The sequence below is a fragment of the Terrapene carolina genome, unplaced genomic scaffold, assembly GCF_002925995.2.
Source record: "Terrapene carolina triunguis isolate 2854851 unplaced genomic scaffold, T_m_triunguis-2.0 Scaffold238, whole genome shotgun sequence".
NCBI classification, from domain to species: domain Eukaryota; kingdom Metazoa; phylum Chordata; order Testudines; family Emydidae; genus Terrapene; species Terrapene triunguis.
The window spans coordinates 9,829,842-9,845,777 of record NW_020664589.1 but is presented as its reverse complement, the minus strand read 5'-3'; the positions used below and the strand labels follow the sequence as shown (position 1 = coordinate 9,845,777).

The following is a 15,936-nucleotide window of genomic DNA, read 5'->3' as shown; positions in this document are numbered from 1 at the left end:
CTTCTTTTGTAAGAGTGACAGGGAAACAAAATTCCCCGTGGTCCTGAATACCGAGTAGCTCAGAAGTCCATGTAGATAGCCAGGTGGTACTAATATGGGCATGCAGGGTCTGATTTTTTACTGCCCTCCCCCCAACTCTATTGTAAGATAAACGTGCAGTGCTACATATTTTTCACCTGATAACAAAAAGACTCCTGTTGAAAGAATGTGAGTCTAGGTGTATGTGCCCCAAATTTATGCCCTCTGTGGGAACCCTGTCTTAGCTGAGCAGAGCTCATTGAATGCAAATTATTTGCATGCCCAGGCCTTATCTTCCTAACCATCGAAGTAGAGCATGGTTAGGGAGCCTGGCACAGATTGCTAGTCAGTTGGTGTCATCAACCCAGGAGTCCCTTTGTGTCGCCAGTGGATGAGATGAGCCAGATCCTGCACTCATTGTAAATCCAGAGTAATGACGACTCCAGGGGATTTACACTGGAGTAACTGAGATCAGAGCCTGGCCCAATGCCTGTGATAAAACCAGACAGTGAGTGATCCCGGCAGTGCCATTCTTGGTCACGCACAGGGAGATGTGGGGTAACACCAGGGAAGATAGTATCAGAGGGGTAGCCGTGTTAGTCTGGATCTGTAAAAAGCAAGAGAGAGTCCTGTGGCACCTTTAAGATTAACAAATGTATTGGAGCATAAGCTTTCGTGGGTGAATGCCCACTTCGTCGGATGCAGGGAAGATGATGTTGCTGCGCCAGTCCCGCAGGGAATCCGGGCAGAGATAAGCATTTAACAAAGTAGGTGCCCCAAGCCAAGCAGAGGGAGAGACGAGGCCAGAATATTGGTGGGATTCCATGTTTCTGGGAGTCGGGGCTCCAAGACAGAGCTGGGGGTGTGCTCTCACTTCAAGCTGTGCTGGGTCTCCCTGTGCCGCCGCAGGTCCACCTTGCGCTGGAAGCCCTTGGCGCAGAGTTCACAGCTGAAGGGCTTGAAGCCAGTGTGCTTGCGGCTGTGGGTGATGAGATTGGAGCTCTGGCTGAAGGCTTTGCCGCACACTTGGCACTTGTGGGGCTTCTCCCCTGTGGGACAGAAACAAACCATCACGGATCCAAACTGAGGCAGCTGTTTGTGCTGGGCCAACGGGCTTGGGCAGTGCGGGTCTGTTAGCCACACACTGCCCTGCTGATGTGCCACCACGCGGCCCTGGAGGGAACACCTGTAGGGCTGAGAGGGGAGCTCGGCCTGCAAAGCCCATTCAGTCCCTGGCCTCTCTGCCGCGGCTGCTCAGTCAGTGCCCCCTCTGCTCTTTTTCACCCTCTTTTTGTCATTGCATCTTTTTTCTCGTTCCCTGTCTCTGATCCCTGCACCCCTTCCCCAACTCTCCCAAGCAGAACACAAACTCAAGCCCTCTACACTAGGGAAATTGGGCTCATCCCCCCCCTCTTGGCATTATGGACTGGGTCACAAAGGGGAACATTTAACCCCTCCAGGGGGCCAGTGGGACTTCATTGGTGCTGAGACCTGTGCTGCCCCCCCTGCACAGGTGTGACTGCATCTATCAGACCCTCTGGCATACATGCAACATTAAAAACACATATGCTGAGCCCACAATTGGGCTCACCATCAGCATCTTCCTGTACGTCATCTCAGTGCATTTGCACAAGTGTGTGCATGAACACCGGGCTCACTTGTCTGTGTGCGTGTGTGCACATGTGTGGGCATGAATGTTGTGGGCTCAGGTGCACATGTACATGTGTGCATGTTAGTGTTGTCAGCTCAGGTGCATGTATGCATGCATATGTGTGACTGGTGTGTGTGTGAGTGCATCTGTATGCGTGACTGCTGTGGGCTCAGGGGTGTGTGTGTGTTTCGTGTCAGAAAGGTTTCTCACCGGTATGAATGTAGGTGTGTTTCTTCATGTCCGATTTCTGGTGGAAGCGCTTGCCGCAGTACTGGCAGGGGTAGGGCCGCGTGTCTGAATGGATCAGGAGGTGGGTGGACAATGTGGACGAGCGTTTAAAAGTCTTTCCACACATCTTACACTCAAAGCTTCTCTCCTGTTGGGGGAAATGAAATTTTGGGGATCAGATTTGTCATTCACAGGTGAAGTGATGGAGTCCAAAGCTAGTAGAAAACTAGGCAGGCTAGCAAGTTAAACAAGACAAATGAGGTAATCTTCTCCTAGGAATACTATTATTATTATTCATTTGTATTGCAGTAGCACACAGGAGCAACTAGTCATGGACCAGGAGGACCCCATTGTGCTAGGTGCTGTCCAAACACAGGATAAAAAAGTCTCTGCTCCAAACAGCTTACAGGAGTCTGAGCCACTAGATTGTGTCGTGCAGGAGGAGGTGAATCACAGGAGGAAACTATTGCAAATGAACCTCTGACATGTGGAGGGATTTACCAAGGAGAGCATTGAGATTTGTGAGAACAGAGAGCCAAGAATGAGGTCCATTGTCCTCAGTCCTCCAGGCCGTTGTGGCTGTATAAATGTTCTTGGCACTGGTGTTGCTCTGTTGGTGTGTCTGCAGGAAGGCTGTTGCGTTTCCCTGTTGGGGATTCCCCCTTTGTTATAACAGATGGATGTCAGCCAAATCCCTGTATCCAAATACTCTCAAACTCTGGGGAGGCTCAGACCTGAATATCACAGGGCGCCCGTCTTGCTACAGTGGACTGAGCCAAACCCCTGGTTATCCAGACAACCCCTTAACTCTTAGGACATTTGGATCTGGCTCCAGATCTGAATGTTGTGGCTCAGACCCGTCTCTAGTTATGTCTCTTCCCTCCCAAACTCCCTGCTATTTTTCAAGAGGGCCTGCCAATTAAAATCCAGCAAATCATATCATGTCACGTGAGGTGTGCCACCTAACCTAACAAGGAGGACTCAGCACGAGCCGGGATTTGCCCAGACTCTGCTTCAAGGTATCAGAGGAGCCAACCCCTGTGGGAATTCAATGCCAGAGGTGACTCTGCAATGCCATCGGCTCCCTGTTGGCTACCAACCTGGGAGTGGACGTTCGTGTGCTGCTCCAGGCTCACAGCATGTCCAAAGGTTTTGCCGCACACATCACAAGCAAAGGGCCGCGTCCCACTGTGAGATCTTCGGACATGGACCTCCAGCCCATGTGGGGTGGAGAATACCTAGAAGAGGAAAGCTGCCAATGAGGATCCTGGGAGCCAGCCATGTCTCCAACTCTATTTTCCAGTTCCCTCTCTTTGTCAGATGTTTCCCTCCAGCTGCCCATATTAGCTGAGCCCAATCACAGAACTATTTCCCCAGCCAGGAGAGTGAATGGCCAGCTGTCTCTGCTGGTTCTACTTCTGGACTAGTCAAAAGGAGGTGCTCTTATTTACCAGCAGAGAGGGGCTCAAACCAAACCCCTACACGCCCGCTCTTCCCAAACTTTCACACTGGCTCTGAACATGGCAGCTAGCCTTACTCTCCCAGTGGGCTGAACCAAAACTCTAGATCCAAACTCTGATGATGTTCAGATTCAGATCCATATCCAACTCTGTGGCTTATGCCAATCTCTGCTCAGCAGAGCCAGGTTCTTGTTTACAGAGACCTTCTGCTATCATCTTGATAGTGGTTGGTAGTGTAGGTACCAGTGCAGGCGCTATACTTTTGGTGTGGCATGGGTGGGGGAGCACTGAGCACCAAGTACATATATTGCCCGCATAGGCTCCCGGTGCCCTTGGCCACATCGGATCCCTGGTATCCATCCTCCAGCTGGGTCCCTTGTACCTTAAATCAAGCCTGTGGGATACTGGTGTATGTATGTGATGAAAATCACCCCAGGCTCCTCCCCAGCCCTATGGCTTCAGTGGGTGATGCACCTTGTTGCACTTCACACAGTGGTACGTCTCCATGTCCGGTGAGTAACGCATGCTGTAATCAATAGGCGGCTCAGAGCTCGGCAGGAGGTGGCTGCCATACAGACTAACTGAGCGCTCCAGGAGGGCTGACTGCATGCTGGAAGACATCTGCCTGTAGCTGTATGGAGAATGGAAGGCGTCCCAAGAGAAACTGGGCTTGTAGAAGGTGGGGGTGCTTGTGGAATTGCTGCAGCCCTTCACTTGCAGAGCTGGGACGGCTGTCTCTGAGGTGGCAAAGGAGAAGGAGAACAGATTGGCAGGCTGTCTGCTTTGCCTGGGTACTCATGCAAATGCTCCCAGACCTGCTCAGCACAGTCATTTTATTACTGCTTAATATCTGTAACGAGAATACCCGACTCAGGAAAGCTACACAGGGAAAGATGAGTAACCAGTGCGCTGCATTTCAAACGCTGATCTCATCTACAGATGGGCCTAAGCCACAGCATTCAGATCAGGACTCAGGACCCTTTCATGGATGCCCAGGCCAGGCCAGGGCTTTGGGAGAACCTGTGCAATGACACCAGTGCAGTCTGGGAGCAAGCGCCTCAGAGAGCACTGCAGGATGTGGCTGTGCCTCAGTCATAAGTCCCCTTTGCATTGGTTACTGTCTCTTCTCTCTTGTGGGGGAAACTACAGAACAAGCTCACGGTTAGGAGGGTTTGACACGTTTCTAGTCTCAGTCTGAAATTTATGGCCGTGCTGTCGGGCATGACACACGTCTGTCCCAGAAGCGCAGAGGGAAATGCTGCCCGTGAGAAATACAGTAAAGCCTTCTCATAACTCTGGTAGGTGGGCAGGGCTGTCTTACTTCTGCTGTATGTGGTCTAGGAGCCACCCTAGACACAAATCTGTCCCAGCGTACTGTGGCTAGATTAGCTTCATGTTGCTGATACTCCAGGCAGGGCAGTTAGTACTTCCCAACAGCTCAGCTTGTACTTCCTAGTTTGGTGCAGTGCCTGTCAATGGCCTGCTACGTATAAGCAGACTGGGCAACCTACCACAGACCGAGAACAAAGTAGTTCGGGTACTAGTGGAGACTGTCATCAGGTGGTGCTGTAAGAGCGTGGTGGTATGGACGTGTGTGCACATGTGGGGCCATATGCAACCATGACAGTAACAACCTCGGTCTATCTCTCAATCACCAACATCTCTAAGGTGCCCATACTGTAGTAACCATATGCCAAGCTCATCAGATTTAAAGGCCACCAGGGCCTGTGAGGTAGGGAAGAGATGCTTCCAGCACTCATGTGACCTTGGCTGATATGAGACTTCCCTTTAACATGGGGCTAGTGGTGCCGGTGCTGATGGACCATGACATTCCTACATTCAGATGTTGGCTGTGAAGGCGAGCTAGTGGATGAAACCCTCTCAGAATCACTAGGCCTTTAGTTGGCCAATACCTTCTATAACGTGGAAGAATATCTCTTGATCCCTATTTATTCTGAGGGCCTCGTTACCAAAGCAACAACCATCATACAATTCTTTGATTCATGAACCATTTAGGGCCAGGTTTTCAAAAGGGCTCAGCTCTGCCATAAACAGTGTGATCAGAGGTGTCACAATGGGAGCCAGCTGGGCACTGAAGTCTTTTGAAAATCTGGCCCCAATTATAGGTGCCGAGCATGTGACAATCAGGCCCCGAGCTCTTTGGAGAGCCTGGCCTTGTATAGCTAACCTTGAGCTGGAGGCCCTGACAATGTCCTGTTCAGATACAGGGCAGGCGCACCTTCTTCCTTCAGTCCAGCATGGTCCTTCTCTTGTTTTGGAACAAGGCATTCTGGGTACTTGCTTTTGAACTCTGCGCTGAAGGTCCTGACTTCTTCTGACGACTTGTCACATGGGGCTGTGATCAGAATGGCATCAGGGTTAATTTAGTCTAGCTGGCAAAATATCAATATTGTAATGAGTTAGCGAGTGTGTATGAATGAGTGTGTCTGTGTACGTGCATGTGCACCATTGTCCTCTGGTGGATGGAATCAGAACTGCTTAACTGTGTGTCATAAGCCCTGTAGTGCTAATGGCTAATGGAGATTATTCTTAGCTCCAGAGTCAGGGCCTGTGCATGCTGGAGAAGAAGAATCTGAATTCTATCATTGCCTTGACGGTCCAAGTGGTAAACCATGGACTGGGAAGAGGGAAGCAGGGAGGAAGGAGTGGGGCACTTGGTATGCAGCATGCTGACAGCCATGAAATCCTAAGTGCCCAGGGGTTTGTTACAGTAAGTTGCACATATATAACATCTTTCATCCACATGCTTAACAATCATTAACAAATTCAGCCTCGCCGCCCTTCCTGCAGAGAGTTCAGGATTATTATTCCCATTTTCTAGGCAGATAAACTGAGGTTAAAGGGCTTGTCACATTGTGGCAGAGCTGGAAACAGAGCCCAGAAGTCTCCTCCCTACCCCAGTGTTTAATGACCCTCACATTTCTCTACACCTGGCCAGGCCATCTCTAAAACAGATCCTTTCGCTGGTTAGCAATAGGAGATGTAATGGGCCTGTTCCAAGTGTCTGAACTGGTCTGAGGCCCAGTACTGGTTTCACCTCTCTCCTTGCTCAGCAGTGTGTTGACCTTGGAAATGGGAGGAGTTGGACTATCTGAAAAGGGAGAGTGTCGTAGATTTCAGAAAGGGCTGGGGTTTCTTGAAGGTAATAGACATCAGAGAAAGGGCCGAACCCTTCCTTGGTACTGAACTGGACAATACGACTCTCCAAAGGATGGGGATTTACCATGCTGTCTCTTTACTTCTTCCCATGAGGGTATGGCAGAGCTAGACTCTAGTTTCACAGACAGGGCTAAAACAAACTGTAAATTGAGCCTGAATTTGAATAAAGTAAATTTGAATGGTGCCTGAGGGGTGCAGATAACTGCCCCATCTGTCCTGCTCCAGTGACAGCTGTAGGAGAATGCATGGGGGTGGGGATGGGTTGGTAGGAGCGGGAAATCCATCCACAAAAGAAGGCTGGTTTAAGTGCAGGCAACACACATCAGCTTTCCCCTCAAGTTTCCCACTGTGAAATAGTCAGGGGGCAATTCCTTTCACAGTCATGACTACACTGGTATCCTGTCACCCCTCCATCCTGCTGTGAAATTCCTTGCAACTCACCGGCAGTTGGTAACGCACAGACAGTGGGGTATAGACATAGGGTACACTGCAGCTGGGGGTGTGATTTGCAGCTCAGGTAGACCTATCTGTGCTCACTGCACCCTAGCTTAGAAGTGAGGATGCTGTGGGGCAGGCTTCAGCACCACCAGTGCAAGCTAGTGTGTACCTCAATGGGTACCTAGTCCCCACGGAAGCCCATGCCATAGTGTCCTTGCTTCTATTTTTAGTGAGCTAGCTAGTGCAGGTATATCTACTAGAGCTGCCATTCACACCCGCAGGTGCAGCATAGACATGCCCACAGCGACAGTGTATGCATGGGGCATAGACAACGAGTGTATGTGTGGCAAATAGGTATACAGGCAGCATGGTTAGGAGCCAAGGAAAATTCAGCCACCATCTCCAAGCATTTCTGATCGCTAGTGGATGTTTGCTGGAGTCAGCTGCCTTTGCTGAACATAAGTGCAGCGAGATCCACACCGGTTTCATTGCATGTACTAAAACTGCCCTCTGGGGGAAAATGGGAATAAATATTTATATTTAAAATGAAAGAAAGCAGAAGAAGGGAGGGTTTTTTGCAGTGATTCCCATGCAAGCAAGGCAGAGATCTGGAAATCAATAGAAACACATTTATTCAAACTTTTAAATTCATATGTGTGAGCAAAGCCCTCCAATATAGTCTAGTATCTCTGCATTGCCCCTGGAATCACTAAACCATCAAGCCAAAGGGGAGATACAGACAGAGGCCAAATGCAGTTTCTGGAAAAAAAAAGGTGCAATTCCATTGACTTCAACAGGGTTGTACCTATTTATGCCAGCAGCAGATTTGGTCTAGGAAGTGCAAGAGAGAAAGCGTGCAGAGGGGAAGCCAATGTCTGTGTATTGGGGCCCTTCACTCACTGTCTAATCAGTTTAAACTCACTATTTACTCACGCTAAACTCCCATTCACTTCAGTAGGCAAGCTACTTCAAGAGGTTCCCAGGTGGTTATCACAGCTCTGTGTTATACTGCCAGCCTGGCTTTCCGACTGCGGTTTGCCTTGGTGTACTTCAGCGAGCCCAGAGGATGGATCTGACTCACCAAGGCAGAGTGATGGTATGGGATCCCATGTGGAAACAGGCAGATCCTCTTCCACAGAGTGGTGCTGGTGGTAGGTATGGGCCTTCTTACTCTTCACCAAAAAAGAACGTGGCATTTTCCAGGCACTTCCTGGGCAGAAACACTGAAGGATGGGATAAATAATGGTGAGGGACAGAAATGTTTTCTATCACTCCCCACATTCCTACCCCCCAGCTCCTGGTGCTTTGATGACTAGAAATAAAACCCATATGTCATGTTTCTGGATGAGCAACGTATACTGAGACAGAGCATTCAGTTGAAAGATTCTGTTCCCCCTATCCCTAGCCAGTCAAAGAGGAGTGGCTGCAGGGAATTAGGAGCTGGGATGGATTCCACAACTCCAGGGCAGGAGACTGAAACCCATGGACAGGGCAAGAGGAGCACCATGTCATTTTCAGACACTGTTTGTCACTGGCTGCAGAGATGACAGCAAATCTCAAAGTGCTTTAATAAAGATTTAAGGTTTATAAGCCCCTTCCTCAACCCCCCCCCCCCCAAGGCATAGAAGTATTGTTATCTTTATTTTACAGAGGAAGAACGTTGAGGTTAAATGATTTGCCCAAGGCCACACAGTGAGTCAGTGGCAAAGTCAGGAACTGAATGCAGAACTCCTACTCCCCAGCTCTAGCTATTAAACAATGCTGCATCTCTGATTCTATTCTTTTGAATGTACAACGAAGTGGGAGAGCTCGCAGGAAAACATTTCTTTGGGCCAAGGGCTGTCTTTCTGTTCTGTGTCTCTACAGTGCCTAGCACAATGGGGTCCTATTCCATGACGGGACTCCTAGGTGCTGCCACAATACAAACGCTAATGATGATAATAACAACAAATCAATGTGAAAGACATGCTGAATAATGGCAGAGAGGGAGCCTTGATCTGATGTGGGGTGAAGCTCTTTAATGTACATGAAATTTCTTTACCAGCGCTGCATGATGATTTGGCTTTTTAGCTGACAAATGACAGTCAAAGCAATGGCATAGCAGAAGTGCTGAGTGGGAAAGGGTTACACGCTGTCTCTGAAACAAACACTATGAGGCTGTTGAAATGCATGAGTTAGAAACAAACATAAAATGCTGAAATTTAATCATATGAAATTCCCTTGCAATGCATCTGTTATCTTTAGTACCCAGGCCTACTCCCTCCCCACTTCCCAAGGGCTAATAACCGGCCTTGTGCTAGAGAACACGGGAAAGTGTTCAACTTTAGACACTACAAGGAGATCAGCTGATCTCTTATTTGCATGCACATTTGCATTTTTCCCTATACTTGTTCAGTACAGTGGCAGTAAAAGCAAAGCCTGGTATATTTTACCCTGGAAAGCTTCTAGTAAATCCTGGGTCTATGTTGACAGGGAAGTGTTCCTCTCCCCCTTTCCCTCTCACCTCACCCCCACAGGAGAACAGTTGAAGCGTAATGTACATATTTACTAAAAAAAGAAAAAAGCCCAGCACCTGTAGAGCAAGAATGACCTGAAATGTCTCAGTGAGGCAGCATAGGGCAGCCAGGGAAAGTTGTGAATGGATCATGGAAACACAGCAACTAGAGATGGGAAAGGTCTCTGAGTTCAGCTAGTCCATTCGTCAGGGCCCAGTGCAGAAACTGACCGTGAGTATTCGAAATACAATTGTATAGGCTAGTGCTTTGTTCAGTGTTGTTTTAAGTGTCCCAAGGGACAGGGGAACAGATTTCCAAAAGCATTTAGGTGCCAGAAGATGCAAATAGAGTGTCTAGTGTGATTTACAAAAGTGCCTACGTAGGTTAGGTGCCTACGTCCCATTTAAGACAATGAGAGTTAGGCAACTAACTAGTTTAGGTGCTTTTGTAAATCACATTAGTCACCCCATCCTCATCTTTAGGCACCTAAATACCTTTGTAAATCTGGCCCAGGGCTCCTATCACTTAATAATCCATCTTTGGGTCAAACTTGAACTCCCTAGTCAGGTTTTACTCTGAAATAGGCTCACCTGGTTTTCTTCACATTTTACCAAAAAAATTGCAAGTGACTTGAGATTAACATGTGAAAGTTTGTGTCACAAAGAGAATTTTTTTTATGTTAGAAAGTTAGATGGGGGACCAATATAGGGCTGAAAATGGACAGCGTGTTTGCAAGCAATGACTCCATATTACCTAGTTCTATTTACTTTCCCGTAACTCCCTACTGAGGCTTCTTTTAAGCACCACAACGTTACAGGGCCCAATCCTGCAAGTCAGTGTGTGTAGAACTTCCACTGAAGTCAATAGGAGTTTCCCAGGTGGGGTGTTTGCCGGATTGGGCCCACAGTGTTTCATTTAGATACACTGGGCCAAATTCTGCTTTCAGTTCACTAGAGTAAATCTGGAATAGCTCCAGAGAAATCAATGAAATTACTCCAGATTTACACCAGTAACGTGGGATAACGTGATTTTAGTCAATAGGTCAATAACGTGCCATCGCTGGTAATTAGTAACAATGGTCAATGATGGGATATTAAAAGTTACTTCAGAGAACTTTTTTCCGGAGGGTCTGGCTGGAGAATCTTGCCCGCATGCTCGGGGTTCAGCTGATTGCCATATTTGGGGTCGGGAAGGAATTTTCCTCCAGGGTAGATTGGCAGAGGCCCTGGAGGTTTTTCGCCTTCCTCCGCAGCATGGGGCAGGGGTCGCTTGCTGGAGGATTCTCTGCAACTTGAAGTCTTTAAATCATGATTTGGGGACTTCAGCAGCTGAGTCAAGGGAGAGAATTATTCTAGGAGTGGGTGGGTCAGCTTTTGTGGCCTGCATCATGTGGGAGGTCAGACTAGATGATCATAATGGTCCCTTCTGACCTTAAAGTCTATGAGACAGCCAAATTTGGCTCAGTGTCTCTATGGCAGATAATGGCCTGTGCCTAGTTCAACGATCTTTGATGCACTACTGAACGTTGCAAAAGGAAGTCCCCCTCCCCCCCGCCACCCCACATTACAGAGAAAACAGGAACTGGGAACCCAGAGTGTAGTTAATTAACTGCATCAGATTATATTTGTGATTCACACGACCAAATGTGAGGAAAGCTGGAAGCACAGATTGTGAGAGAAAAATATTATCTCCCTCTGAAACAGATTATCAGTAGCAAGTGGTCAACTGCTACTAATATCTAACCATGATATCAAGGGAAACCAGCACTACGGACCCCACCTTTAACAGACAACACCTTGTCTTATTTTATAGAATTGCCAGCCCTCCAGGATTGTCCTGGAGTCGCCAGGAATCGAAGATTAATTTTTAATTAAAGATTGTGATGTGATGAATGAAACCCCCAGGAATATGTACAACCAAAATTGGCAGCCCTATGTCTTAAGCAACCACTGAGTCTTCCAGCACAGTTTTGTTCAACCTTTAGTTTAAAGTCCATCTTTTAGGGAGACGGTTTTTGATGATCTCTTTGGTGACAATCCCTTCCTTGGATAGTGATCATATAAGAAAGGTTTCACTGATTAGCCAAGGATGATTACCCAAAATGTGGCTGTTTTGGCTTCTTCTTGGTTCAAAAGAGAATGTAAAATTCAAAGTCAGACTCATCAGAGTTACTTGTTTACTGCTCAGTTACAGAACGTGCAACTGGCTACTATATTTTCCAAGCAGCCAGAGGAAGCCCCAGGGAGAGTGGCCAAGTTACAGTTTTGGCTTTCAGCATGGAAAAAATATTCTTAGATTTTTCAAAAGTGGCTGGTGATTTAGTGATTTTGGACTTTTTGATTTTTGGGTGCCTAACTGGAGACCCCTTAAAGGTCCTGATTTACAAAGGGTGGATGGTCAGCAATGTCTGAAAATCAGGCCCCGTTAATGCATCTTTGGCACCTGCAAAACTGAGGCACCCAAAGTTACTAGCCCCTTTTGAAAATCTAGGCCAATGTTCACAATAATATCTTATATTTGCAGCGCACCTTCCATTCCAAAGGTTCCTAGAGCCTTTAGGACACTGTTGATAGGTGGTCAATAGAATTTATAGGGAACATCTCATCAAAAATGTGTAAGATGTACTACAGTCACATTGTTACACTCAATGTACAAGAACTTCTATTAGAATGTCTTATTTTCAGGGGTTTCTGGCTTCTGTTTCAGCTGAGACATAGGGCCTGATCCTGCATTCCTTGTGCATCCCTGACTCGCACTGAAATGAATGGGAGTTTGCAGTGCACAAAAAATGCAGGATCAGGCCCTTTGTTGGTGCTGTAAAGGGCTCCTGTGCTTGTCAGAAGATTGCTGTTATGGAGAGACGAATATAGTTTTTATAGCTTAGACCCTGATCCTGCAAACACTTACTACCGAGTGAAGCACTTACATCTGTGAGTAGTTCCATTGGCTTCAATGGGAATACTCACAACAATAAGCAAATATTTGATAGCAGGTGTTTGCAGGATTGCATCCTACGGACCTAATCCGGAACACCGTCCAGAATCAGGTCTTAAATTTGTAACATATGTTCCATTATAAGACAGACTTTCATCCCCTTGTAACTTCTGAAATTCAAATCTCTCTTTCTCCGAATTTGGAAAGTTAACTCTCAAGATGAAGGAAGCTTTTTTCACTAGGTTTGAAGGAAATTCACAACAGACTTTTAGAGTTACAAATAAAATACATTTTCAGATGGGTTGATCACTGTACAAGGGCTCAGCCAGGGGAAAATATTTTCTTCTTCCTACAAACTTTATTTGCTATTATAGTTTTTTTTCCAGTATTCTGGTGCAAAACAAAACAAAAACAAAAAACAAACAACCAAAACCAAACCAAAGCACAAACCTTCTAAAAATAAAGAACTCTCTGTCTTACAGAAGATTCTACATTATGAAGAAACCTCACTACCATCCGCATGTATTTTAATTTTTTTGAGTGCTAACAAAATAAGAGGTTTTACAGGCTCCTGACACTGGATCTTAAGTAGCATTCAAAAAGACTTTCAGTCTTTTAAACCAAAATTTAAACTCACTAGTCCAGCCTTATAAAATTCTACTCACCAGGGATGAGTAATTTGTACTTGTTTTTAGTGGAGAGGTAAACATATAATTAGTTCTTCATTATCATGGTAAGGTTGGGCAAATGGATGTTGTGCCAGGGCTGGCAATTTTTTATTATAATTTTGCCCATGATGTGGATGGAAATACTTGCCCATCTGGATTAAATACATTTTTAAAAAATAAAGTGATTTAAAAAGTGATTTCAGGATTGTTCATTAGGAGCCGGATTCATTGACTTCAATGGGCACTGGATCGGGTGTCAAAGGATAAATAGCTTTGACAAGGTACTGTAAAACAAATCCTATATTCCTTTAATTTACAGGCTCACCCATCGTGTGGGCTTGTCATTTGTCCATTCACCTGCCAAGTGCATTGAACCGATCTGGCTGTATGTCAGGCGGGAGTTCAAACTTATTCCATATGCTAAAAATTATGCCACGTTAATCAGCATATTTAAGAGGGGGGAAAACAAGTTAAATCAATTGGTAAACTGGAGCCAAAAATACTAAATAATATGGGCCAAATCCTCAACTGGTGTAAACTGGCATTGCTTCATTGAAGTGAATGGAGCTTTGCAAATGTACTTAAGGTGAAGATCTGGCCCCATGAAAATATCAATTAAAAGAAAAAATGTAATATGTCCTCATTGCCGAGATACAAAGGGGCACATCTGGAAATGAGTTCTGCTTATAGGTACTTGTTGTGACCTAGGTGTTGAAGGGCATAGTAATATCTTATCTGTACCTTTTTTTGCTGTTATCATTCTCTGTTACTACTTACTTTAGTGTGTGTGCATGCACATGCCCGTGTGCACGTGTTCAAGTTAAATAAATGTACAGTTTTTAAAAGGTTTGATCATTTTATCTAAGCACCTTATTATCCTAAAACAATCCCCAGCACATGTAACTGACTCGTGTGGTGGAATATATCTGCAAACGCAAGAAAAGAGAAAAGAAAAGCTTATGAAGACACATCATAGGAATGAATTCAACAAAGTTAGTAAATGTGTAAAAAAAATCACCTGTTTTGGGGACTGTGGTTTGCAGGAATCAAGCTCAGCCTTGAAATCTCCCCAGACAAACCCCCCAGCAAGAGGTCTTCTCTTTCTCTTTCTGTGGCTCTTTCTTCCACTTTTTCACTTGGTAGCTGTCTTCTGAAATAGATACTTCTCCTTTTTTCTTTCTGTTTTTTGCCCCTGTTCCCCTCCCTGATTTTTCAATCAGATTATTTGTGTCAAAATCTGGCGGTGAAGAAACAACCAATGGAGAAGCAGAGCCTGGACAGTATTTGCTTATCAAAACTTTCCAGGACTTTGAAAACTTGAAGAGAATTCATGTTGCTCAACTATGCTCTGTAGAAGCAGTGCCCTTAACACAGTGGGGCTTTCTGCTGGAATAGTCTTTTGTGATACTGACAAAGTGCATGACACAGGGAAATAATGTACCAAACAGACTTTACAAAAAAAGAAATGGCTGTTAAGGAAGCTGTATTTGTACACACACTCATTTACACATCATAGCTCTCACAGACATCTCACCACTCTCTCTCATGCACACACTCACACACTTCAGTCTCATGCACAAAACCATTTAATGCACATACACAAGATTTTTTTTATTTCAAAGTGTATTTTTACCTCTGCAGTCTACATGGAAAAAAGGATTAGATACCTCCATCTAATATCTGCAAAAGATGCTTGTTAATGATCTTGTATTTTTGCTAAATGTATGCTTGTAATGTATATACTTATTTATTTTTGTTGCATGTATATCCAACTATAGATATGTATATAAATGCAGATTTTTGTATATGCATGTACACATACTTCATCATGAATGTATGTATTATATAAACATATATTTAGAAAAATGCAAGTTAATTAATAGACATCTTTCCAATATGCTTTTCAAGAGTAAAGATAAGAATTTATACTTCTGTAGCTTCCTTCACCCAAGAATCACAAAGGAATTTACCAATATGAAACAACTGAACATCACAACACCTTTGTGAGGCACTTTGCAAATGGGGAAATCTAGTCACATAGAAGTAAACTGACTTGCCCAAAACCCCACAGTGAGTCTGTAGAGAGCTGGGAACAGAATCTATGAGTTTTGAATACCAGCAACTTGCAATAATCACTAGACAGTGCTCTCACTTGCTGCACTGATAGTAATGTGATCTCCCCAGATGACATGCCAATAAAAACTTGCCCTCCACTTTCTCCTGTTTCTCTGATCTTCCCTATCCGAGACACACTCGTATTATGGCATGTGCAAAGTGTTGTGCTCTATCAGCATGCTCAGCAATGTACAGAGCATGGAGTAGACAAGGTGTCTGCCAAAGGAGTTTACAATTTAAGAAGTGTAATCTTAGATCAGATACATATCCATGTGTGGAGTACAGAACATGCTCATGGATGCCATCAAAGAAATGCTTTCACTTAGTGGAGTTTTGCTGCTCAGTAGGAACCTTTTCAAATATACTTTATTTTTTGGAGAACCAGTGGAGTTACACCAGGAATTAACTTGTCCCTTTGTCCTATACAGTTCAACCTGGTGCAGGTATAAGGAAGCAATACCATTTCTTTTGCAGTTAAATGAGATCCTGTTGCAATGTTGCAATCATCCTGAAGAAGTAAAACTACTACATACATATAAGTGACAGGTATTTTATACTCTACTCATAATATGCAGTGTTGTTATAGCCATAGTGGTCCCAGGATATTCGAGAGACAAGATGGGTGAAGTAATATATTTTATTGGGACAACTTTTGTTGGTGCGAGAAACAAACTTTCAAGCTACACAGAGGAAGAGCTCTGTGTCGCTCGAAAACTTGTCTCTCCCACCAACAGAAGTTCCACTGAAAG

At 45.3% G+C, this 15,936-nt stretch overlaps 1 protein-coding gene across 1 annotated transcript; it reads right to left on the bottom strand.

The window, feature by feature from the left end:
• Positions 1-653: 653 nt before the first annotated feature.
• GFI1B (growth factor independent 1B transcriptional repressor) lies at positions 654-14,450 on the bottom strand. Its single transcript, XM_029912746.1, has 8 exons — positions 14,091-14,450; positions 8,057-8,198; positions 5,542-5,713; positions 4,518-4,615; positions 3,832-4,094; positions 2,998-3,135; positions 1,880-2,045; positions 654-1,067 (listed from the first exon to the last, which is right to left on the bottom strand). Exons 2-8 carry the CDS (start codon positions 8,169-8,171, stop codon positions 889-891), a joined length of 1,131 nt encoding a protein of 376 aa, XP_029768606.1. The 5' UTR covers positions 8,172-8,198; positions 14,091-14,450; the 3' UTR covers positions 654-888.
• Between the last annotated feature and the right edge of the window lie 1,486 nt (positions 14,451-15,936).